Genomic DNA, 25566 nt, shown 5'->3' with positions numbered 1-25566 from the left:
TGGGGTGATTGGTGGGCTACTTAAAAATGAGGCTGAAGTTTAGATTTAGTTTTAAATTGTATTTTAATCTATATTTTAATGAACTGTTTTATGTTTTTGTTGTGATTTTATTGGTGTTAGCCGCCCTGAGCCCGGTTTGGCGGGGAAGGGCGGGGTATAAATAAATTTTATTATTATTATTATTATTATTATTATTATTATTATTATTATTATTATTATTATGTGAGGGGACAGATGGGTGGGGGAGGAAGAAGAAGAAGAAGAAGAAGAAGAAGAAGAAGAAGAAGAAGAAGAAGAAGAAGAAGAAGAAGAAGAAGAAGAAGAAGAAGAAGAAGTGTAGAAACCTGCAAGGGGTTGGACTAGACCCCTTGGGGTCCCCTCCAACTCTATAATTCTATGAACCAGGCTTGTGGAATTCCTGCCATATTGAAGCTTTTCTGACTCTCTCTCTTTCTCCCCCCCCCCCCCATCTTTTCTCCATTGTAGCGGGCGGAACTGGCTATGGTTATGGTTTGTCTCCTATTTACCCAGGTATGTTAATAGGGGGTGGGGTGGGTGAGTTCAGTTCTTGAAAAACCTGGGTGCAGGGAGAAAGCAGTGGCCTGATGATGGATGACACCCACAAAGGAGCTGAAACAAACCAGGGGAGCAGTCAATTTGGGGGCAAGCAGGTGGTCTTCAGTGGGGTCATCTCCCTCGTAAGGTATGCCTTACACCCTGTCACTGGTACCAGTTCATAAGAACTTAAGAATCTAAGAGCCTGTTGGATCAGGCCAATGGCCCATCTAGTCCAGAATCCTGTCTTCACAGTAGCCAACCAGACGCCTGCGGGAAACCAGCAAGCAGGATCCAAGCGTAAGATGCCTTGCTCCCACAGGAGGTAGTGATGGCCGCCAGCTTGGATGGCTTTGAAAGATGCTTGGTCCATTCATGGAGGAGGGAACTAACAATGGCTACTAGCCATGATGGCTATGTTCTGCCTCCATGGTTGGAGGCAGCAGAGCTTCTGAATATCAATTGCTGGAGACCACAGGAGGGGAGAGGGCTCTTGTGTTCGAATTCCGCTGTCATGGACTCACTGGATGCAGAGGAGTGGTGCGAGGTGCTGGTGGGGGAACCCCCAAGGGAAGAAGTCTCAGAGCCAGGGGATTGGTGGTGGGTCAGAGGGAGAAGAGGGAGCAGACGAGGAGGAGGTGGTGTCAGGGGCTGAGGAGGTAACAGGGTTTAGTGAGCAGGAAGAGGCTGTGGCAGAGAGCAGTCCAGAGGCAGAAGCGGAGGCTGGAGAGGAGGAAGGCCAAGAGCCAGAGTGGAGGCAGGCTGCTGAAGAAGCCAGGGAGTCTCCCCCTCCTGCCGTGACCAGCTCCCCTCCCCACTGGTTCCCCAGAACCAGAAGAGGTATGAAGAGGGCGGAGGAAATACGGGGAAGACGACAAAGCCTCAGATTGCTTGGAAAGAACTTAGGCAGCTGTGGGAAAGCGGGGACCTTCTGTCCTCACAACTGCCTCCTTGGGGCAAGCTCTATCAAGAACAGTTGCTGTGCTCACTAGGCCTGAGCTGTTTAGTTCCTTTGAATAAAGAGTTAACTTCACGGACACCTTGTGAGTTATTGCTGACTTGTTCCCTACTCTCGCCTTGACACCTGCTTGGGGGTTTCTCATATCAGGCATCTGGCTGGCCCCTGTGAGAAGGAGATGCTGGACCAGATGGGGCCCCCTTTGGCCTGATCCAGCTACAGGGCTCTTTGTATGTTCTTATGCTCAGGGATAGGAGTCCCATACTAATGATCTGAATACAAGGAAATATAACAAGATACTTGGATGTGGAACAGTACAGTCATCTAGTCAAGCCCCTTGCAATGCATCAGTTCCCCCGCTTCTCTTTCGCTGAGACCTTTGCCATGCACCCCTCACCCAAACACACACACACATAGTTCAGAATGTGGGGTGGGAGGGGGCTGCTGGCTGCTCTATGTGGCTAACCAGCTTTCCTGTCTGGTTTGGGCTTGCAGGTGGAGTCCCTGGCCAGCTGGGCTATGGTGGTAAGTGCAGTGCTTTCAGCTGGCTGGGTGGGGTGGGGGTGGGGGGTCGAGGGTGAATCCACGAGAACTTGCCTGCCTTGAGTGACCTCACCCCATGTTTCTCTCCTGCTTCTCCACAGGTAAACCTCCCAAGCCATACGGCTACAGAGGTAAGTCGCACCCCAACCCAGAAGCATTCCACTTTCAAACTGTTTCTGTCTTGTTCCAAGAGCCTCCAGGTTCAAAGGCAGTCTACCTCTTAGTTCCAGGCTCTAGCAATGGGGGGGGGAGAGAGCTTCTTCCCATCAGGCCTCGCCTGCACGGGAAGGGTCTCACAGGCCTCCGGTGGGCCGCTAATTGGAACAGGAGGTCGAAGGGCAAATTCTCTTGGTCTGGCTGTTTTTACAAAGGGGCGGGCGGGCCAGGAGAATGGCCACCAATCACGTTATGTTTGCGGACTTAAATGATGACAGCAAGTACCAACAGGTTCACTTGCCTGAATTCCGCCCCTAGTTGAGAATCAGCACACAAACGGACACAATTTGGGGTACTGTTTTCCAGTCCATCGGAATCTTTCACCATCCCTATCTGTGATCCACCCACAAAAAATGCCCCCCTGGCACACAGTGTCCTCCTCCTGTTGTATTTTATTTTAATGTGTTTATCGTGCCTTTCTCCGAAGGTGGGATTCAGGGTGGCTTGCAACTTTTTAAAAAAAATTATAAATTACAAGGTAATAAAAACATAGTAGTTTTAGAACCAGCAACTGAAATACAGTTTGCCCTGATGGCAGCCCAGAAGATTGTTAAATAAGGACACCCCTGGTAGCAAAGGAGCTAGTCCATATGAACCCATCCACCAGTTCTGGTCCTGCTCCAGGTGCCTCAGGGCCAGCACACCCATGAGGCAGGGTGAAACGGACGCCCCCGAGGCATCACCCCCACAGACATCCATTAATGTCATCAACCCAGTCCTGTGGAACTCTCCGCCACTGGAGTTTCAGCAAGTGCTGAACGCTTTTCAATTCCGCCAAACCTAGTCAGGCAATTCAGAACACATCCTCCCACAATGTCTGTTTTAAACTTTTTGAATGGTTTTATGGTTTCATTGGTGTAAACTGCTTTGACATATATATATATTGTTCTGATGTTGCAGTATACTGGTATTATTAATATTATTATTATTATTACAAATAATACAAACAGTTCCAAGGCAGCTGGGATGTAAGTAAGGCATGTGCCACCGCTGATGGTCTTCCTCTTCTCCTCTCCCCACCCCTTGCAGGCCGCAAGAGGAAGTAGCCCTGACGGACTGCCTACCATTCACCTCATGAACTTTGGTGCTACTGCCTGGTCTCGAATGTACCCCCTCACCCCGAGAAAAGCAGATTCCACCACCACCGCCATCGTCACTGCCGCCCTGTGCCTTTTTGCCCCACAGACCCCAAACAGCCCTCCTCCCTCTCACTGGTGCTACACCCACCCTTCGGGGAACACCCAGCCGTCCACCTCCTGGGCGGTGGGGGGGGCCTCTTTGGTGCTGCGGCCGAGGAGGGCCGCCTTTGGAGGAGGGGGGGGGAAGATGCCCGAGCACTTTAGCCCGCTCCTGAGCCCTGTGTGGGGGGTCAGTAGTCACACTGGCCAGTTGGCCCCACTCCCTTTCCCAGTCTCCGCCCCCTCTCTGTCTCTCCAGGCTCCAGTTTTTTTTGGGGGGGGGAGAATGCCACTGGGTTGCCATGGGAGCCCTTCCCCTGGCACACTGCCTGCGTATCAGCAAGGGAGGGGGAGCAGGCCAGGCTGGGGGGTTGCTGCCAAAAGGATTAACCTAAATCCTGCAGCTGCCGCCTATCAGGGCCACAGCGGATTAGCACAGCCCAGGCCACATCCAGCCTTTCAAGGAAGAGAGCCGGAGGCCACACCGTCCAGGTCCAAGCAAAGAGGCCGCCCTGGGGGTCCCCCCCCCTCCCCACGGGACCGTGGCCGACCTGCTCCATGACTCTTCATGTTTAATCACTTTGATGTAACTGGGATGGGACACTTTTTATAAAGAGGAACAGTAAACCGCTTTCCGGGAAAAAAAGAATTAAATAAAACCTGACTAATAAATAACTTTTTAAAGGAACATTTCTTGTGCTTTTTCCTCCTGGAGACGTACAGTCTGGAACCTAGTTTCCCTTGAGCAACCCAAGCAAACACAAATTGGAGTGTGTCTCTGAGCCTGTGCAAAGGGGCAAAGTGAGTGCATCTTGGAAGATGTGACTGTTTATTACTAGAAGCATAGAATGGTAGAGTTGGAAGGGACCCTAAGAGTCATCTGGTTCAACTCTTTGCAATGCATCACGGCTAAAGATCCCTGACAGGTGGCCATCCAACCTCTGTGGGAAAACCTCCAATGATGGAAATTCCACCACCTTCCGAAAGAGCCCGTTCTACTGTCTAATAGCTCTTAACACCAAACTGTTCTTCCCAGTGCTATTGTTCTAGAAAAAGAGGTACTCGAGCACTCCATGACGCCACCCTTGTTCTCTTGTATTGGCAATGGTGTTCACCTGAGAGGTGCCAGAACTAGGCGATATATTGTGCCAAAAAAACCAGTTTCAAGTCCATATCATGATATCGGTTTTATAATTTTTGACCTGGCAATATATCACGAATCATCATGCATGTGTGTGTGTATGTGGTGATATATCACAATGTTGAAAACCAGATATCACCCAGCCCTATCCAGAATCAAGTTCCAGTGAGTTCTGGCCCCCCAAAAAAGGGCCCTAGTTCTTCCTAAAAAGGTAAAGGTAAAGGGACCCCTGACATCAGGTCCAGTCGTGTCCAACTCTGGGGTTGCGGTGCTCATCTCACTCTATAGGCCAAGGGAGCCGGCGTTTGTCCGCAGACAGCTTCCAGGTCATGTGGCCAGCATGACAAAGCCACTTCTGGCGAACCAGAGCAGCGCATGGAAACGCCGTTTACCTTCCCGCTGGAGCAGTCCCTATTTATCTACTTGCACTTTGACGTGCTTTCGAAATGCTAGGTGGGCAGGAGTTGGGACCAAGCAATGGGAGCTCACCCCGTGGCAGGGATCCGAGCCGCCGACCTTCCGATCAGCAAGCCCTAAACTGTGGTTTAACCCACAGCGCCACCTGGGTCCCTTCCTACTGTTTAGTAGGTTCTTCCTGCTGTTTAGTAAAATCTCCTTTCTGGTAATCTGAATCCATTGGTTCCAGTCCTCCCCTCCAGAGCAGCAGGAAACCAGCTCGCTCCATGTTCCACTCTTCAGATCTTTGAAGATAGTTCTCAGACCATCCCTCAATTTTGATAGATAGTAGTGGGATGATGCACACTTGGAAATAGCCCCCTCTGGATCCTATATCTTAGGGGGAGGAGTTGGGCTGTAGGAGTCTAATAAAGATCCAGAGGTGAGCTTGCTAGAGTGGAGCAAAGCACTTTGCAACCAGCAGTTCGGCTCCTTTGCAGCCTGACAAGGAGCTGAGCTGTTTCACTGGGAGTCATGCAACTTTTATTGCAGAATGCCCAGAAAAGGGGCAACTTCTGTAAGCAGACACAACTGAGAAAATGATGGTGCTGGTTTGTTTTTAAAAATGCATTTTATTGAATTTCACACCTATAAGCCATCTGAAACAATAAAAAAACACTGCAGGAAAAAATCAAGACAGTAGAAATCAGAGAAACTGTAAATGAAGAATTAATTATCCTGGAAAATATTACAGGGGAACTGTTTTGGTTTGTCATTACACTAGGACCGTTATATTTAAATGTAATATTTTTCTTTCCCTAGTGATAAAACCCACAGGTGAATAAATGCATCTGGTGGAGACGAACTATGTTACTCCATGTTTGCAAATAGAATAAAATAATAAAATCATACCTTACTGCCAAAAACAAATCTGCGGGGACCCTGAAGCACCTGTGTGAATTTCACGAGGAAATATCAGTGTTTGTGGTGCAAGTGAACTGAAAATAGGCAGGAAATCAACACCGAGGAGGGGAGAGAGCATCGGGAATCATTGGGGAATGGAACTGAAATTCCAGCCCGCAGACTGTCTCGCCAGAGTGGTGCATGCTCTAGTTATGGACTACTGCAATGCGCTCTATGTGGGGCTACCTTTGAAGGTGACCCGGAAACTGCAATTAATCCAGAATGCGGCAGCTAGACTGGTGACTGGGAGTGGCCATCAGGACCACATAACACTGGTCCTGAGAGATCTGCATTTGCTCCCAGTACGTTTCCGAGCACAATTCAAAGTGTTGGTGCTGACCTCTAAAGCCCTAAACGGCCTCGGTCCTGTATACCTGAAGGAGCGTCTCCACCCCCATCGTTCAGCCCGGACACTGAGGTCCAACGCCAAGGGCCTTCTGGCGGTTCCCTCACTGCAAGAAGCAAAGCTACAGGGAACCAGGCAGAGGGCCTTCTCGGTAGTGGCCCCTGCCCTGTGGAATGCCCTCTCATCAGAGGTCAGAGACTACCTGACATTTAGAAAATACCTGAAGGAACCATGTAGGGGGGAATTTTCGTATTTCAAATTTTTAGTGGCGCCCCCTGCAAGGCCAAAATCTGATGTCTCCCGCCTCTTGCCTTCCGTTCTGTGCGCCATGTCACAGTCGTGGCGCCCTGTGGTGTCCTCTTGGCTCGGTGCCCGGTGCAGGCAAACTGGCCATGCTGCCCTAAATGTGGCTCTGGAAACATGGACCCTTGGTAAACGTGCCTGGAACCCAATGGCGTCTTGCACAGCTCAGAGATTGGGGTGGCACACAATAATACGTTTTCCTCTTCCCTGCACTACTCCCCTCCCCTTTTGTCTGCAGTTGCCCCTGGGCGCTCTGCCCATGCTCAGGGGCCCCTGCTCTATCCTCTCCTGAAACTCTGGAGAGCGCAGCTGCCAGTCAGTGTGGACCATCACAGCTTAGCTGTTGTCTGACACAAGATCATACATTTCTCTTCACACACACACACACCCGTCGGTTTTATCTGCCGTTGCCCCCGGACCCTCTCTGCACGCGCTCAGGGCCTCCCCCACCACCCCCTCCTTTTCCGTCAGCTTCGCTTCCCAGGGAGCGCGCAGCGGCGGGGTTTGTGTGTGTGTGTGTGTGTGTGTGTGTGTGTGCGTGCGTCCGGTTCTGGCCGGCTGCATCCCTGCCGGGACTCCGCTTCTTCTAGCCCCCCGCCCCGTCCAAGCGAGAGGGGAGGCGCCTGGCCTTGCATCGCCTTGCAGCGCACGTTGCATTATAGCTGGAGACGGGCGGGGTAGGGGGGGGTCCCCTCTGGCTGGCTGGCTGGCTGGCTGGCTCCTCTTTGGACCCGCCTCCCTCCTCCTCCTCCTCACCCCCCGCCCCATTTTCCCAGGGCTGCCGCGCAGTCGGCCCGGGCGAGTCCGCAGCCGGCGCAACCAAGCAGCCCGCCCTGCCCCCTTCGCCGCCCGGCAAGCGCAGGGAGGAGACGCCGACGCCGACGCTGCTGCCGCCCGAGCCGGGGGGGTCTGGCGCGGCGTCCGCATGAGGCTGATGCTCCTGTGCTGCACCTGGAGAGACGAGCCCATGGGAGAGGACGAAGGTGGGTCCTGGAACAGAGCCCTCCCCGCCCCCACTCCACGTCTCCCCTCACCCGGCCTCTGGCCTGCCTCCTGGGGCGCGGTGGTGACGGAGTGGGGTGCGGTGCAGGGCTCCTCCGCCCCCTCCCCTGCTTGACCTTGAGCCCCACAGGGGGTGGGAGAGAGAGAGAGAGAAACGTCCGGGCCGCCCCCTTACTGCATTGCACGCGTGGCAGGCATTCACACGTGCAAGAGGCCGGGATTGGTGGGGGCGAAAGGAGAGATCTACTTCACGCGCGTGCGTTAGTGGTGCTTGTGGAGCGGTCCTCGGAAGGTTGGGAGAGGCCCCCAAGGCCTACTTAGCAGACTAACTGAGAGCACGTCTCTGAGCACGTGCAGAGTGCGTTTCCTCTTTCCCCACCTGCAGCCCGTTGTCTCTACGCTTTCAACTCACCCCAGGAGGCGGGGGCGGGGAGGTTAATCCGGTGCCCATCCGGTGGGTGCTGTCCAAGGTGCTGTTTCTCCCGACCTCCTGCTGAAATCTCCCTACCGCAGGCAAGGGAGTCTCGTCTGACCGGAAGGCAAGAAAGACTTCGGGGTTAATTCTAGGATCCATGCTTTCCCCCTTCCTTTTGTAAATATTTTAGCTACTTTACTGAAAGTTCAGGATTCGTAGAGCCTTTCCTGAGTGTGGGAATTCTTCTTTTGCAAAAGGGTGCAACAGAGTAGGATGAATAAAATGCTCGTTCACAGCAGTAAGTAGGGTATCCCCCTCGCCCCACAAATCCTATCATCTTTCTGATCCTCATAACCCCAATGGCATCTGGGCCCAGAAACGGGTGGGCATGCTGTGGTTACAAAGTAAAAAGAAAAAAGAAAACACCCTCTGTGCATGCTCCAAGACACTCTTGCTCCCCTGTAATTGTTACAGCGTGGAGGCCTGCTACTGAAAACAGGTTCAGAGTCTGGGTGCATGGAAAATTTATCACACACACACACACACACATTCTGTTTCCCAATTTCCAGAGATGCCCCCCAGTTTCCCTGCCGCTCCTCTCCACACCCCCAATCTATGGGGGTAAAGTAGGGGACAGTCCTGCTGTTATATAAACAGGAGATTGATCTGTGGCCACCAGCCATGGGAAAGGAGGTCATAGGGCCAGCCTCAGCTAGGTGCCTCTGGGCATTTGTCAGCAGCTGGGTGCAGGAGAACTCCCCCCCATGCCCCCATGTCCCCTCTCAGAGTTAACAGGGATGAGGCTCCTGGCGGAGCCATGCTTCAAGTTCGGATTACAGAAGTTATTCTGCATGTTCTAAGAGGAACCCTTGTTCATTCAGTGTGAGTGCTGCATTTCTTTGAGCACTGCTTCAAACAAATCTATTGGGGGGCACAGCAGGATGAGGTGCATTCTGGGGGAGAGAGAGAAATCACCCACAGCCCCTCTTGGGGTGCCTCTGCACTATATCTTTAAAGCAGGGTCATGCAACTTTAAACAGTCATGCCTCCCCCCCCCCCAAAAAAAAATCCCGGGAATTGTAGTTTGTTATGGGTGCTGAGGGTTTCTAGGGCACCCCTTATTCCCCTCCCCAAACTGCAAATCCCAGAGTGGTTCAACAGTCAATCCCTCTTCGCAGGGAACTCTGAAAATTGTAGTTCCGGGAGTGGGGGCTAATAGCGGTATTTCTAAAAGCAACTCAACATCCTTAGCAAACTATAGTTCCCAAGATTATTTGGGAGAAGCCGTGCCTGTTTAAAGTGGTCTTGGACTGCTTTAAATATGTGGTATGCATTGAATCCCTCCCTCCTCTCTGAGGTCACACCACACATCCAACATGCATCGAAAGCCTGTTTGGCTTCCCAGGATCTGTAGTTTGTTAAGGACTCTGGGAATTGAGGCTCCTCAAGGCCGAAACTGCCATCCCCAGAATTCTCCCCCCCCCCCAAAAAAATAAATTTTTATTTTATACATGGGGAAATCCATGCCAGTTTGAAGTGGTACAATACCACTTTAAAAGTGTCGTGCAGACATGGATCCTGTTTGCTAGGCCTACATCTGGTTTTGGGCCGTGAGAGTGCAAGAGGTGCTGATGATCCCCCTCCACTCAACCTGCCCCCGCCTCTGTTTTCCTCTCCAGGAAGCGATCTGCCGATATGTGCCAGCTGCAGCCACAATATCTACGACGGCCAGTACCTGCAGGCCCTCAACGCGGACTGGCACACTGACTGCTTCAGGTAGGACCGCTCTGGTAGGGTGGCTGTCACCAGTAGGGTGGGAACGGGGAGCCTGCAGCCTCCCAGCTGCTTTTCTGAACTCCCATCTCCCATCAGGCCCTGCCAGGAGGGTTGAAGGTCAAGGACGATGGGAGTTGTAGTCATGCAAGCTAAAGGAAGGACTATAGCTCAGGGATGGAACACTTGCTTTGAGTGCAGGAGGTCCCAGGTTCAATCCCCAGTGGTGAGAGATTCTCCTGCCTGAAATCCTGGAGATCTGCTGCCAGTCGGTGCAGACAGTACTGGGCTAGATGGGCCAGTGGTCTGACTTCCTGTGTTCCGATCTGGAGAACCACAGTTTCAGAAAGCAGCGAGGAGGTTATTAGAGCAAGGAAAAGTTGCAAAATCCGGGGCTTTTCCCTTTAGAAATTGGTAGTGTTGGATTAGGACCTGGGAGAGGCCAGGGTTCAAATCCCCACTGGGTCATGAAGCTCGCTGAGTGACTTTGGATCTGTTGCTGCCTCGTGGCTTAGCCTACCTCACAGGGTTGTTGTGGGAATTAATTGAGCGGGGGAGGAGAGAACCATGTACACCACCTTGAGCTCCTTGGAGAAAAAGGAGAAATGCTGGGAGATTCAAGGCAGACATAAGGAAGTCCTTCTTAATGCAGTGCATAGTTAAACGATATAACTCATCTGCCGCAGGAGTCGGTGATGGCCACCAGCTTGGATGGGTTTAAAAGAGGATCGGACAGAGGGAGCTGTCAATGGTTATTAGACAATGGCTATGGTCTGCCTCCAGTCTCAGGAGTGGTCAGCCTCTGAATACTACTTGCTGGGGATCCCAAGTGGGGAGAGGGTTGCCCTGGTGCTCAGGTCCTGATTATGGGCTTCCTGGAAGAGGTGTCTGGTTTGCCACTGTGAGGACAGGATGCTGGACTAGAAATCGTCTGAGCCACCCCAGGACTCTTCCTATGTTCACCATTGCTTATTTCGCCAGAAAGGAAGTGCCTTAGGCTTAGAATATTCTTTAGCACGGGTTGGTGTGAGCAACGAGATCCAGCACCCTCCTGCCAAGGAGGCTCGTGGCATGGTCATGGGACAGCTTGAACAGCTCCTTCTGCACTAAAGAATCATGCAAACATAGAATTGTAGAGTTGGAAGGGCATCTAGCCCAGCTCCTGCAATGCAGGAATCGCAGCTAAAGAGTCCCTGGACTGATGGCCGTCCAACGTCTGTTGAAAATCCTCCAGTGACAGAGAATCCACTGCTGTGGAAGGAGAATCCTCCACTGTGGAACAGATCCTATGGTCAGAAAGTTTGTTTTGTCAGAATCTCCTTTCTTGTCATTTGAATCCTTTGGTTCGGGTCCAACCCTCTGGAGCTGCAGAAAAGAAGCTGGCTCCATCTTCCCAGTGAGAGCCCTTCATATATTTGAAGATGGCTATCATATCACCTCTAAGTCTTTTCTTCTCCAGGCTAAATATAACCAATTCCCTCAACCATTCCTCAAAAGGCTTGGACCCTTGATAATCTCCGTCGCCCTCCTCTGCCCACCTTCCAGCTTGCCAATATCCTTCTTAAACTGCAGTGCCCTGAACTGCATGCTGCACTCCAGGTGGAGTCTGACCAAGGCAGATCTGGACATCTTCTGAAGATGGCTTTCATAGAATTGTAGAGTTGGAAGGGACCCTGACAATCATCAAGTCCTGCAATGCAGGAATATGCAGCTGTCCCGTACGGGGATCGAACCTGCAACCTTGACATCATCAGCACCGTGCTCTAACCAACTGAGCTATCCTGCCTACACCTCTGGGTCTTCTCTGGGCTAAACATAGCCTCTCCCCTCCAGCATATGTTCCAGGTGCCTGGTGGGGAGGGGGCGAAAGACGAGAGCCACCTTCCTCCGCTGATCATCTGTTTCCCCAACAGCTTGACTGCTCCATTCACTCTTGTCTTTACAGTTCCCCCCCCCTCCTTCTGGGCAGCCGTCAATATGGCTGGTGGCATCTGGCAAGCGCAGAGACTTGGCTCTCCTTACAAGAGGCACACTCCTCACACGTCCAGCTCGGAGCCGATTCCCTGGGCCCCGACCCTGGCTGCTTTGGGGTTGTGTGCTTTTAAAAGCCTGGCTGCCTCCCTCACCGAGCAGGAAATAAAATAGCTCTTCTCTCACACTCACACTGGAGTCTGCTTGGAAGAGTCTGGCTTGAGGACAAACGGGCGCGTCTGTGATCCATCTGAGGACATGCATTTAAACTCCGGAACTTGCTCCTGCAGGACACCGTGAGGGACACCAACCTGGGTTCCTTTAAAAGACAGATTCACGGAGGAGAAGGCAACTAACCATGATAGCTATGCTCTGCCTCCACTCTCAGATGCAGCAATGCTTCTGAATAGCATTGCCGGAAAAGGCAGGAGGGGAGAGGGCTCTTGTGCCCTGCTTGAGGGTTTCCCACAGGGATCTGTTTGGCCACTGTGAGAACAGGATACTGGTCTTCATGGTCCCCCTTGGGCCTTATCCATCTGGGCTCTTCTTATGTCCTGATGGAACCTCCAGGCCCAGTGGCAGTCTATCTAGATTTCCAGGTTCATAGGGGCATTTAGCTATTGTGAGAACAGGGTGCTGGGCCACATGTGTCCTTGCCTGATCCCTCAGGCTGTTCTTATGTTCTTACAGCTGTTGCATGCTGGGGAGATGCCCAGGCATCGGTGCTCCCCCACCAGCTGTCGGGGCAAGGAGGTGGGCGGAAATCGCTTGTGTCCTCCGAGGTGGGCGGTGTGCAGGCTGGATCGATGACGCAAGAGGTGGTGCAGAGAGAGGCCTGCGCTCCGGCCTACCAGCTGTGGCGAGAGCACATTTGCGCAGGGCTGTTGACAAAGATAGCTACGTGACTCCCAGGGGGGCGGCTGAGAGAGAGGCCCGATGCTGCATGGAGGCGGCAGTCACAGAGGAAGTGCTCCCTCCTTGTGATTACAGAACAGCTTCCTGCCCTGGGGCTGGGCTAGCCGGAGTCGGCTTCCAAGACAGAGCAGAGCGGCGCAAATTGTGGTAGCAGTGAGGAGCTACTCTTCGGGGTCAGAGCTGGCGAACTCGGGGACTTATCTCGGGGGCCGGGCTCAGCCCCTGGCTGCCCAGGGGAGGCAGGGAAGGGTGTGCCTCTGCCCACGTTCGAGGCACCAGCAGTGGGCAGGTGCCAAGGAGGAGACCCCGTTGCTGGCTGCAGTGCTCAAGAGCAACCACTTTCTGACAGCAGGAGCCAAGTAAGTCCCCGCCGGAAATGATAAAATGCAGGATTCGATCTCAGAGTTGGCAGGAGATAAAAGCCAACTAGGTGGGTCAGGCGCTGGGTTGGGTTGGTTCAGTGCACTGCCTCCGACTGTGGTCAGCCAGGTGCCTCTGGAAAGCTCCCCGGTAGTGCTCCTGTTGCCCTTTGCCTCTAAGCATCTGATATTGAAAGATACACTGCCTCTGAATGTGGAGGTTTGATTTAGCGGTCATGGGTGAGAACCGCTGACTAGGGTTGGGCGATATATTGATATATCCTCCAAAAACAATTTGCAGTCCTTGGCATAGAACAAGCGGAAATGTGTACGTGCCCAAAGAGGTGACATGGTAGAAGTTTATAAAATGACACATGGCATGATGAAGGTGGCTCAGGTGGTTAGAACAGGCATCCAGATGTTTTGGCCTACAACTCCCATGATCCCTAGCTAACAGGACCAGTGGCCAGGGATGATGGGAATTGTAGTCCATAACATCTGGAGGGCCAAAGTTTGGGGGTGCCTGGGTTAGAATGTGGTGTTAAAAATGCCAAGGTTGTGAGTTTGATCCCCGTATGGGCCAGCTACATATTCCTGCATGGCAGGGGGTTGGGTAGAGGACCCTCAAGGTCCCTTCCAACTCTGGAATTCTATGATTCCATGGTGAAAGTGGATAGAGAGAAGTTTTTCTCCCTCTCTCATAACAGTAGAACTCGTGGACATCCAATGAAGCTGCTGGAAGATTTGGTACAGAGGAAAGAAAGTCCTTCATGCTGTGCATACTTAAACTGTGGAACTCCCTCCCACTGGAGGCAGTAATGGTCAACAACCTGGGTGGCTTTAAAAGAGAATTAGGCAAATTCATGGACGAGGAGAAGGCTCTTGAAGGCTACTAGCTATGGCAGCTATGATCTGCCTCCACAGTCAGAGGCAATAATGCTTCTGAATACCAGTTTCTGGAAACTGCAGGTGGAAAGAGGGCTCTTGTGCTCAGGTCCTGCTTGCTGGCTTCTCTATGGGGCATCTGGTTGGCCACTGTGAGAACAGGATGCTGGAATAGCTGGGCCATTGGCCTGATCCACCAGGCTTTTCTGATGTTCCTGTTGTTCTTTGTCTCTAGCATCTGCTGTCCAAAGATACGCTTCCTCTGAACATGGAGGTTTGATTTAGTTGTCGCGGCTGATCGCCACTAGCTGGGTTCTCCATGGTATTAACACTGCCTTTTAAAGCAAAAATGGAGGATCCCTGTTGGGCTTGTCTTTGCATTTGGCTTCTGATTCAGAAGCATCCCCACCTAAAGTTATGGGCACCAATGCTGCTTTTGAAATGGTCACGGGGGTGGGGCATGTCTGTTCGGCTCACTTGCACCTGGGATAAAGAGATCTGGCAGATTTCTGCGTGGTTTCAAAAACCTGCTGTACGTGGTTTGACCCGAGGCAAAAGGAAGATGGAATGAATTTGTATTGCACTCTGGGATGTGAAGTCCCATTCCGTTTTCTTCAGACTGTGAACAGGGAGCTGCCAGCTCCTGGTTGCCTCGTAGAAGCTTCTCGGTGCCAGAAAACTGGGAGAGTTTTGCAGCTTCTGATTCTATTTCCAGACCAGCGGCTACCACTTGCCAGCACGTGCCGGCCAAGGTCACCTTTCCTTGTCCTTGGCGGAGAAAGAAAGGCAAGCTGGGCTCCTTTTGTCAACATCCTGTCTCGTATTATTAGGATCATTGGTCCTGGGCAAGGTGGAATCTGAAGGAAATGGGAACAGGAGCAGAAAATGGCCAGTGTCTGCTTAATTGGTCTCTTGTGTGGGACAGAAATCAGTCCAGTGAATGCTATCCACATTCACTGTTGTGGCTTTCAGTCTGCAAACGATATGTAATTGATGGTGTTCTTCTCCCATGTTTGCATTGCATTTCCTCTGCATCGAAACAAATAGTGCTGGTTGGTTGGTTGGTTGATTGATTAACCTACTATATATTTTGAAAAGTAGTTTGTCTGTCTGTCTGCTCTCTACGCATTTGGATGCGTCTTGGGATAATGTTGCCCCAGTGTGGCATGATGGTGCCTGAGATAGAGGAGCATTTTTTTTTCATCTGTGTTTGAATACCATCCAATGCCATTTTGAATTGAGATACTGCTGCTGCTGCTGTTGTAGTAGTAGTTGTAGTAGTAGTAGTTTTTGTTGTTCACCTTTCCCCCCAAGGAGCTCAAGGTACCATGCATGATTCTTCCCCTCCTCATTCCAAAAGGAAGCCAAGACTCATTTTGGGTGGGTGTCCCACATTTAACCTCATTTAAGCTTAGATATTTAAGAGGAAGTCCAGCTATCAGCGTCCATGGCTTGGGAGCAGACCCTTTCCTTTCACAGCACCTGATTTTGACTGTACTTCCTTTTAAATGCTGATTTAAACCCTTGGTAGGTTTTTGGAAATCCCATTGAAACACCAAATGGCTGGGCCAGGTGGGTTCTTTTCTGCACTAACCCCCAGGGCAGACTCTGAAAAGGGAAGTGACTAAGTTTGCTTCCTCTAGGTCAGGGCGGTCCAACGTTTCATACCAAGTGGGCCGCAAGAGTACTTCGACACAGAACCTGTGGGCCACACACAGCTTTGTCACGCAGTGTGTGTGGTGGGGGGGGGTGTGAGGCCAGAATTTTAGCTAAGGACCAAAAGTGTTCAGGTATAATACCAGTCCATAATAGGAGATGGAGACCTGGGAGGTCATTGTTGTCATAAAACATATTTGACAAAAGGAAACCCAACAACTGAGAATGATGTCGTTGCATAATTAGATACGTAACTGGTGATGTCAAATTCCAGAGAGTGAGGTGAGTGTCTTGGTTTTTTGCCAGAAGCCGAGCTGCAGTCAAATGAAAATGGCATGTGTGATGTACAGAGTCTTTCACGTGACTCTGAATGGAGGGAGCATTAAAATTAGAGGCTTCTCTGCCCCCAGAAGCTTACAAATTAAATTGTGTTTGAGAGGGAAGCGGCAAGGCAGATAAGAATGAAGGGGAGTCAAGAGATAACTTCGAGTGGCTGCAGTTTCATGTTTCCAAGCTTCCATTTTGTTGTGGGCAGTGATGAAGGGGCCTGAATTGTAGGCCTCACAGGAAAGATGTTTGGGGGGGGGGGTTTAGGAGGAAGCAACCAAACATTACTTGCTTGGAACCAACTTCTGTGAGCTCATGAGTGCTTGCAATCCACTGGATTCTCATGGCATGCACATAATTTATTTATTGCATTGACACCCCACATTTTTCTCTCCAAGGAGCTCAAGCTGGCATACATGTTTCTCCCCAACCTCATTTAATCGCCGCCACAACCCTGTGAGGTAGGTCAGGCTGAGAGACAGGGACAGAGCCCAAGATTCATGGCTGAGTGGTGGGATTTCAACCCGACACTCTAGCCACTATGCCACACTGGCTCTCCACACAGCCTTTTGAGAAATCTTAAGGTTCTTATTTTACATTGCGATGTTGTACTGAGCCCGTGGAGGCAGAGCTAATAGCCACTGATAGCCCTCTCCTCCTCCTCCATGAATTTGACCAGTCATCTTTTAAATGTCCAAGTTGGTGGCCTTTACTGCCTCCAGTGGGTTCCACAGCTGAACGCGATAGTCTTTTGTCTGTTCTGAATATTCCAAAAATTCAGCTTCCTTGGATGTCCACGAATTCTACAGTTGTGAGAGAGGAAGGAAACCTATTCTCTATCCACTTTCTCCATGCCAGGGATAATTTTATAAACTTCAATCAGGTCGCCTCTTTTACTTGCATTTTCTCTAAACTAAAAACTCCCAAATGCTGCAACCCATGTGCAAATTAGTGTGGTGGAGGAGGAGCGGGGGAGGAGGCCGTCCACCAGCAAGGAAGTGAGAGTGGGCTTTGCATGGAAGTGAAAGCGATATCCAGCGGATGCTGGATACCGCTATCAGGCTGCTACAGACCAGCTGCTTCTTGTAGGCTTCCAAGGGGCATCTGGTTGGGTGGCGATTTTGCTCAGTTCCAACAGGTCTGCCCTTATTCCCTGTGGCGCTTAGGAATGGACCCTCCATGTTCAGAGGAAGTCTATCACTGAAAACCACTTTCTTCTGGTAGGTGTGGTGGCTTTTGCCTTCATTTATTTTTTTTAATTTAAAAAAAATAATATCTTGAATACCTTATATTCAAAAGAATTTCAGATCAGCACATGGAAAACAGAACTCAGATACAGCAGGGTAGAGTCTGGGAAGGTTACACAAAGCGGAGGTCCAATACTGTAGGGGGAAAAATAGGTTGCAACACTTGGGACTTTTTTTTGCGAGTAAGAGGCAACACGATAGGCAAAAGTATGCCTGGCATGGAAGAAGTGGGTGGAGAAAGGATTTTCTTCTTCTTAACACTAGAACTGCTAGACATTCGATGAAGCTGAATGCTGAAAGATTCGGGACAGATAAAAGAAACTTGTTTATGCAGCGCAACGTTAAACTGTGGAACTCACTTCCACAAGAGGCAGAGATGGGCACCAATTTGGGTGGCTTTGAAAGGGGATTAGGAAAGGTCATTAAGGAGAGGGCTATCATTTGCTAAAAGCCACAATGGCTATCCTCTGCCTCCAGAGAGGCAGCAATGCCTATGAACGCCAGTTGCTGAAAACCGCAGGAGAGGGGGAGGGCTCTTGTGTTTGAATCCTGCTTGCTGAGTGACAGTCTGGCCACTGTGGGAGCAGGATACGGGACTAGGTGGGCCATTGGCCTGATCCAGCAGGCTCTTCTGATGTTCTTATGTTTGAAAATGGAGATCCAATGCAAAAAAGCCAGAAACTCTAATCGACATAAATTATCAAGTATAATCTCACAACAAAATACAAAGTGTAGGTCAAATGCAGCGCAAATAAAAGATCAAGCAATATACTGTACAAGGCAAAATTCAAAGGCTAAAAAACAAATAAGTGCTCATTTACACTTCAACTTGACCCATATTTTGATTGGATTGTGTATCGATTAATTCCACTGCGTCTGAGAGCTTTTATCGCTGTTCCACTGCTGTGCCTTGTGAAAATCAGATCTTACCTGCTGAATCAGATCTCATCAGATGCGTGGAAAAACCGGAGAGAGATTTTGCTTACTGAGCTTTTGATTCAGTGGGTAAGATTGGATTTCCACAAGGCACAGCTGCAGAACATTGAGGAAAGCTTTTGGACTTGGGCCGGGGGGGGGGATTAATTGGGACACAAGGCGATCTAAATATGGGGCAAGCAAAAGTGCGGATGAGCCCTAAATCTCAGAATGCCAGGACTGTAGAGTTAGAAGGGCCCTGAAGGGTCATCTAGCCCAACCCCCTGCAATGCAGCAAATAAAAAGCAAATGCTGCACAAAATAACAAAAATAGTATGCAAGAATATTAACAATAAAATTAGAGAACCTTTCCAAATAGCATTATGCTCTCAATTCTTATGTTCTTCTGCTCTTTACTCTTACATTTGTATGGTCCTGCTAAATCCCAGGAAACCCAGAATAGCCATCGTTTGGTAGCCAGGCAAGGGTTAAACCCAGCCGGCTCTGCTATTGGCTCCCCTCTCTCCCTGCTTAGAGTTTGAGCTGGGAAGTTCCGCAAGGGTGATGTAATGGGGTGGCCCCCCTGCAGGTGACGTCAGTCACTGCTGCTTTGGCATTCCCCTCCGCACTCTGGAAATGAGGATGGGGAGGAGAGGAGGGGGCTGAGCAGCAATGATGCAATGGAGTCTCTTTATACAAGCCAGAGACACATGGACCAACTACTAAATCTCCCCCTCTGGCATGAGCGTTTATTTCATGGGAGTGGGAGGATGGAGAGTCTGGGAAGACCCTCTCTGCCTGGGGCCACTGGGAGGGATAAAGGGCTGCATGAGGGTCACTGCTGGCTTGTGATGGAGCCTCCAAATGACAGCTGATTCCTGGCACTTTCACACCATGAAACGGGATGCATAAGAAGATAAGAGCCCTCTCCCCTCCTGTGGTTTCCACCAATTGCTATTCAGAAGCATTGCTGCCTCTCACCAGAGCACAGCCACCCTGGCTAGTAGCCATGGAGAGCCCTCTCCTCCTCCTCCTCCATTGATTTGTCTAATCCTCTTTTAAAGCCATCTGGGGTCGGTCTCTGCCTCCGTGAGGTCAGCCGGGGTGGCAGCACGCAAGGCTATTGTGCAGAACACCTTCTGCAGGTGCCTCGTCCTAGGAGAGTAGTGGAGGTAACTTCACCTGTGGACATGGAGGCTTATAGTAAAAGGCTGGTCCCCGCAGGGTAGTTTCTGCCCTTGGGGAGGGGGCAATTGCAGGCTTCTTGTACCGGAGGAGGGAGGGAGAGAGAGAGAGAGAGCGCGCTTTGCATGACAGCATGCTCGGATGCCTCCTGTCACGTAAATCCATTGCACCAGAGGCAGGCTGAGTCACACTGAATACCTTTCCGCAGAAACTCCTGCTGCAGGCTCACCGCTCCCAGGGTTCGTACTTGGTTGGCCAGCCGGCGAGGCAGCCACAAGGAGGCAGGCCTCAGACAATGGGAATCGTGGTGCTGATGCAAGCAAAGACCTCCCTCTCCCTCCCCAAATGATCTGGACATGGAAATTAACTGCACTGTCAGAAGGTGGCAGATTGGCAGGTGTTTTTCCAGAGAGTGGCCGGTCCAGAAGCCTTTTCTTCTTCCTCTGCCATATTCTGCAAAGTTTCATTTTTAAATCTCGGCATGCTTGCAAAGCACAGATGTATGTGTGCACCCTAAATTTGGGAGGCACACCTTTTTATTGCCAGTGACACATGTAGTTGTTGTTTTTTAATTGGCAGAGGCAGTGTGGTGTAGTGGTTTGAGTGCTGGACTATGATCTTGGAGACCAGTGTTCTAATCCCCACTTGGCCAGGAAGCTCATTGGGTGATCTTGTGGGACAGTCATGCTCTCTCTCAGCCTAACCTACCTCACAGGGTTGTTGTGGGAGTTGATTGAGGAGGGGGAGAACCATGTACGCCACCTTTGTGGAGTGTTCAGCTAACTCTACCTCTTGCCAACCTGGGCCCTTCCAGCTGTTTCAAAGGACAATATGTTCATCCCCTGGTGCCGCTGCTGATGGGAGTTGTAGTCCAAAACAGCTGGAAGGACCTAGGCTGGCATAACTATATGATTGCCCAATGCTGGTCTCCTTCATGAGAGGCACCACACTCAACTCAGTGGGCCTTACTTCCAAGTAAAGAGGTGTAGGGTGGTGCAGTTCTGTAAATCTGGTCAGATGGTTATGATCCAACTGAATTGGTCCCCAGATGGTTGTGATCCTACTTGAATTGGTCCCATGAAAAGCAATGGGCCTAAGTTAAATATACTATTTTATTTCAGTGGGTCTATTTTGAATCTGTTTTGCATGAGACTAGTGTTGGATACAACATATGTAATATTTCATGTGGAAGGTGCTGAGAATTACCCTTTTCAGAACAATTATAATTAAATACTTTCCATGATAATTATAAGACCTGCTGCTGTAGGAGATAATAGAAGGAAAACATGTGTCACCAGGCTAATAAAATGATTCACACACAAAAAAGTCACAACTCACTATGCAGAACACCCGTTTAGCATGTGGGTGGGATCCTGGGTTCAAATCACAGCCATTCTAGAGGATCTCAGCTTGATTTCGGAGACTAGCTGCTGGTCACAGAAGAGGGCCTTTGGGGCTGGATCCACCCAGTTCTGATTCCCTGGAGAAGTCCCCAGGGCAAGTTGTGCCAGTTGTTTCAGGACCACAGAGAGCTCCTCATGAGCAAGTTGCTCCATCAGGGTTGGATGTGAACCGGGGCCTCAGCTCAGTTGGCATTAAAAGAGAACTATTAGACAAATTCATGGAGGATAAAACTATCATAAATGGGGAGAGTTTCTGTCATGCTTTGGGGCTTCCCATAAGCATCTGGCTGGACCCTTTGAGAAGAAGATGCTGGACTGGAAAGGTCCATGGCCTGATGCATCGCAGGGGGTTCAGCTTCTGATTCTGTGATCCAGCAGGGCTCTTTTCACAATCTTAGACCATCCTTCAGATTTGCAGGATTTATGAGTAAACTTTAGGAGCAAGGCTCCTAAAGTTGAAGGGCGATGGTGGGTCCCCAGGGATGCCTGCTTGGCTGCCCTGATCCACCAGAAGCAGGGGGGAGGACAAGCTGGGAGGGACATTTGACACCCAAATGTAAACGGAGTGCTCAAGGACAAAAGGAGCTTTGCAGACAGAGGCAAAACCAGCCTTTGCAGGTGGCCACTTTTCAGGAGACATCCGAGCCCAGCTTCTCCCTTTTCAGATTGGCATCTCCGAACCGAGGATGAATCAGAGAGCCGCTAAAAGGGGACGCAGTGGGAAACGCCCTTGGGATAACCGGGGGACTTTGCCAGAAGCAGAGGCTGTTTGAGAATACAAGAGCCTGCTAGGTTACACTAAGTGGCCCATCTAGTCCAGCATCCCATTCTCCTGGATGCCCCTTTGGGGAAACTTGCAAGCAGGACCCGAGGAAAAGGTCGGGATAGGGATATAATTAATAATAATGCAATTAGCTGCTGATTAAAAAGGGATCCTGGTAGAAAAAATGAAAGTGCGCTGAGAGCACTGTTCCTAAAGCTCCTTGTCGGAATAAGGTGGGACCCAGGATGGTTAGACTGGGAAGGTTTGGGAAGTTGGCTCACCCTTCATCTGTCTTGAAGTGGGATCTGAGCCTCCTCCCAGGGCTGGGTCTAAGGCTGCCCTTGTGGAGGTGCCAGTAGGGGGGGGTTTCTGTGGCTTGTTGCTGACCCCATGCCACAATGTTGTGAGAACACATGCAGTGGCTTTGCAACCTGTCAGACCCAAACAGGAAATGAATCTGTCCCATCACTTCCTCCTTTCCTCAGGAGAAATCCCCACCAGCCGTTAGCTCAGCCCTGCCTGGTTCCTCCCATGCAAAATATACATAAGGAAGGATTGGAACCACCCATTTTTTATCCTCGTCCCTGGCATCGAGACTGCCCCTGACTCTGGAAGTTTTGTTTAGCCACCAACCAGACACACAGACACCCCAATCTCCTTCTCTCCCATTAATGTGTAGGATTCCCATTTGGAGTCGCTTCAAGGATTGCCCCCACCTCTTGTGGCAGGGAGTTCCACCAGTGAATTCCTGCATTGCAGGGGGTTGGACTAGAAGGCCCTTGGGGATCCCTTCCAACTCTACAACTCTGTGATTTTGTGCTGCATGTGAAGAAGCATTTGCCTTTGCCCACCCTGGATCTCTGCTGTCCTGCTGCCTGCTTGGGGGATCTTTGAGATTTCTAGCTGACCACAGTCCGAAAAAGGATGCTGGGTGAGATGGTGGGGTGGAGAAACCTCAGTCTCCCAGAAGTCTAGAACTGAGCACCCCATAGGAACATACAAATCATAGAATAGTAGAGTCTGAAGGGATCCCAAGGGTCATCTAGTCAGAACATTGGCCCATCCAGCTCAGTGTTGTCTGCACTGATGGGACAGCAGCTCTCCATGGTTCCAGACTGAGCCGGAGACAAGCGTAGGTGAGCAATAAAACACCTAGTGTCAATGAAGTTAACTCTCTATTCAAAGCAAGCAAAATATCACAGGCCTTGTAATCCCACCAACTCCTCCCAGTAGGTCTTGCCCCAATGAGGACTGAAGGTCCCCACCTTCCCACAGCTGCCTAAGTCCACTCCTCTCCAGGGTTTTTTCCCCAAGCAATCAGAGACTGAGACTGCGTCTGCGTACAACCAATCTCTGCTCTGCTCTTTTCATGCCTCTGCGTGTTCTAGGAGACCCACGGGGAGGGGAGCTGGTCACAGCAGGAGGGGGAGACTCCCTGGCTTGTTCAGCAGCCTGCCTCATCTCTGCATCTTGGCCCTCCTCCTCCCCAGCCTCCGCTTCTGCCTCTGCCTCTGAACCCCTCTGCCACAGTCTCTTCTTGCTCACTAAACCCTGTTGCCTCTTCAGCTTCTGACACTTTCTCTTCCCAGTCTGCTTCCTCTTCTCCTTCCAACCACACATGGTCACCCCACCACCAATCCCCTGGCTCTGAGCCTTCTTCCCTGGGGGTTCCCGGGGGGGGTCCCTAGCTGGTGCCTCCCACCACTCCTCTGCCTCCAACCAGTCCTTGACACTGGGAATGTTCCCAGCCCTGCCTTGTAGATGCCAGGGATTGAACCTGGGACCTTCTGCATGCAAGGCAGAATCATTGCCACAGAGAAGCTCATCCCTCTCACCATCAGGAAAAACCTAGCTGTTCCCAGTAGTAGCTGGTCCTTGAGGGCAGTTTGCTCTGCCTGGAGTCAGCTCTGGCACCCCCTGCTGTTGGGTCCCCTGCCTTCTACCTTATCCTGTCTCAATGGGTTCCAGCCACCATCACATCTGACCTTCTGGTGTAAGGAAAGTTCTTACAATATTTGGAGTGTGTGGGGATTTTCCTCCGAACCTAAAGGACATGTGATTTCGGGGGAATTTTGCCTCCCCATTGTTGGGGAACTCACCCAGAAAAGTGTCACAGGCGGCTCTTTTGCAAGCCAGGAAGTGACGCCGGCGGAGGTTCATAAGGGTGAAAAGTAGAGTTACTTCCCTAAACTTTCAGTTTCAGAGATGGAAACAGAGGGTGACATGTTCAGATCCCTGGCCTTGTTTTTCCAGCCTTTGACGCCTCTTTGTTGCTGCCAACAAACTGCACCTAGCCTGTCTCTCTTCCACACGGCCCACCAGCCTTTCAGGGTTGCCAGGGATTCACCAACCTCTGTGCCAAAGAGACAATTGCACGGTGGATATATTTTGAATGTGGTTGGCAGTCAAAACCGGATTGTCAGACGTCACCAAATTGTTCAGAGTTTTTGAAGAGCCGAGCCACCTCTGCCTCCTTACCACAGCTTCCCATAAAAACTGCCTTCTTTTCTTTTCTTTTCTTTTCTTTTCTTTTCTTTTCTTTTCTTTTCTTTTCTTTTCTTTTCTTTTCTTTTCTTTCTTTCCTGCTCCTGCTCCTGCTTTGCCTTTCACTGTTAGCCCTCAGGAAGTCATTTTAAAATGAAGCTGAGTGTTTGGAGATTGCAGTAGGAGGTATTTCTTCACAGAGTTCATAGTTAAGCTACGGAAACTCCCTCCCGCAGGAGGTAGTGGTGGCTGGATAAGAGAATTAGACAGATTCACGAAGGATAAGGCCATGATGGCTATGTTTTTTGGTGAAGACTTTTTGTTTCATGTTATAATGCATATAAAACAGAGAGAACGGTGACAACAACAGACGAGAATTCAAAGATGACAAACAAAACTATAAAGTAGGCACATAGAATAAGTACATTTGCACATGGACTAAAATAACAAAGTCCAAGTAAAAAAAATATTAGCGTTTTCTGATTACAGTGGTACCTCAGAACTTAATTCGTTCTGGAGGTCCGTTCTTAACCTGAAACTGTTCTTAACCTGAGGTACCACTTTAGCTAATGGGGCCTTCCGCTGCCACCATGCGATTTCTGTTCTCATCCTGAAGCAAAGTTCTTAACCCGAGGTACTATTTCTGGGTTAGTGGAGTCTGTAACCTGAAGCGCCTGTAACCTGAAGCGCCTGTAACCTGAAGCGCCTGTAACCTGAAGCGCCTGTAACCTGAAGCGTCTGTAACCTGAGGTACCACTGTATTAAGTCTAGTTTCCGATTTGCCAGGCTGGGGACAAGGATGGTCATGAAAATGATGTTTCTGCTGTAGACGTCATAACGCAATGCCTAATCATATAAAAAGTGTCTGGAGGTTCTAATCCCCGTGGAAATCTCAAATTATGCGCAATTTTCTCCATTATTCCAGTGTGAGAGGTACCAAACGTCCAGTGTAAGATTTGGAGTTGCAGTTACTGTTTGAGCTGCCAAGATCATATATAAGACCAATTCTTTAATTTTGGACAATAAACCATGGTTTCTTTAGGAATAGCCATCTGCCATTTTTTTTAAAAAAAACTTGCACCAATTTACAGCACCGCTGTAAATGATAATATGTACCAAGTTTATTGCAACCTCCTCAACAATTAAGTGATATAGAAGAAAGTGTTTTCGATACCTGCCAAGGAGGTTAGTACCACCTGTGACGGCTGTGTTTGACCTCCATTGTCTCTGAATGCCCATTGCTGGAAATTGCAAGTTGGCATAGCGTTGCTATTGGACCCGGGTCCTGCTTTTGGACCTCTCCTTCAGGCATCTGGCTGGTCATAGTGCTGTAATGAGCCCAAGGATCACGCCAGCTGACAATGAGAGGATTCCCCTTTGTCCAAGTCAATTTAATGCTTTGAAAAACGTCTTGACTGTTATTTGACCGGCTGAGGCAATCGTTTCCTCAATCAGTCAAATGCCCAGCCTGAAATCCACGAGTCATGCTCAGGGAGGGTTGGGGGGATTTATTTTATCTCTTGCCCTGATATCCTACCTTTCCAACAAGGAACTCCAGGTCGTAAATACATGGTTCTCCTCTCATCTCCATTGTATCCTTGAAACAGCCCTGAGAGGTTGGTTAGAGAAGAGTATGGCTGGCTCAAGGTCATCCATGGCTGTCTGGA

General features: G+C 50.2%; 2 protein-coding genes across 3 annotated transcripts in view; both read left to right on the top strand.

The window, feature by feature from the left end:
- ELN (elastin) overlaps window positions 1-4138 on the top strand; it is a 61588-nt gene extending 57450 nt beyond the window's left edge. For both annotated transcript variants that reach the window (XM_033171906.1, XM_033171905.1), the window contains 4 exons: window positions 487-531; window positions 2009-2038; window positions 2158-2187; window positions 3302-4138. In XM_033171906.1, coding sequence (XP_033027797.1) covers window positions 487-531; window positions 2009-2038; window positions 2158-2187; window positions 3302-3318 — 122 coding nt within the window. In that variant the 3' untranslated portion in view covers window positions 3319-4138. The remainder of the gene's footprint in view (window positions 1-486; window positions 532-2008; window positions 2039-2157; window positions 2188-3301) is intronic.
- A 3194-nt stretch (window positions 4139-7332) lies between these two features.
- Window positions 7333-25566, top strand: part of LIMK1 (LIM domain kinase 1) — a 31527-nt gene continuing 13293 nt past the window's right edge. Inside the window, exons 1-2 of the mRNA XM_033172104.1 lie at window positions 7333-7582; window positions 9696-9792. Coding sequence (XP_033027995.1) covers window positions 7525-7582; window positions 9696-9792 — 155 coding nt within the window. The 5' untranslated portion in view covers window positions 7333-7524. The remainder of the gene's footprint in view (window positions 7583-9695; window positions 9793-25566) is intronic.

This window comes from Lacerta agilis, chromosome 15 (assembly GCF_009819535.1).
Source record: "Lacerta agilis isolate rLacAgi1 chromosome 15, rLacAgi1.pri, whole genome shotgun sequence".
NCBI lineage: Eukaryota > Metazoa > Chordata > Lepidosauria > Squamata > Lacertidae > Lacerta > Lacerta agilis.
Note: the sequence above shows the minus strand (reverse complement) of the source record. Positions and strands in the feature narration are given on the sequence as shown.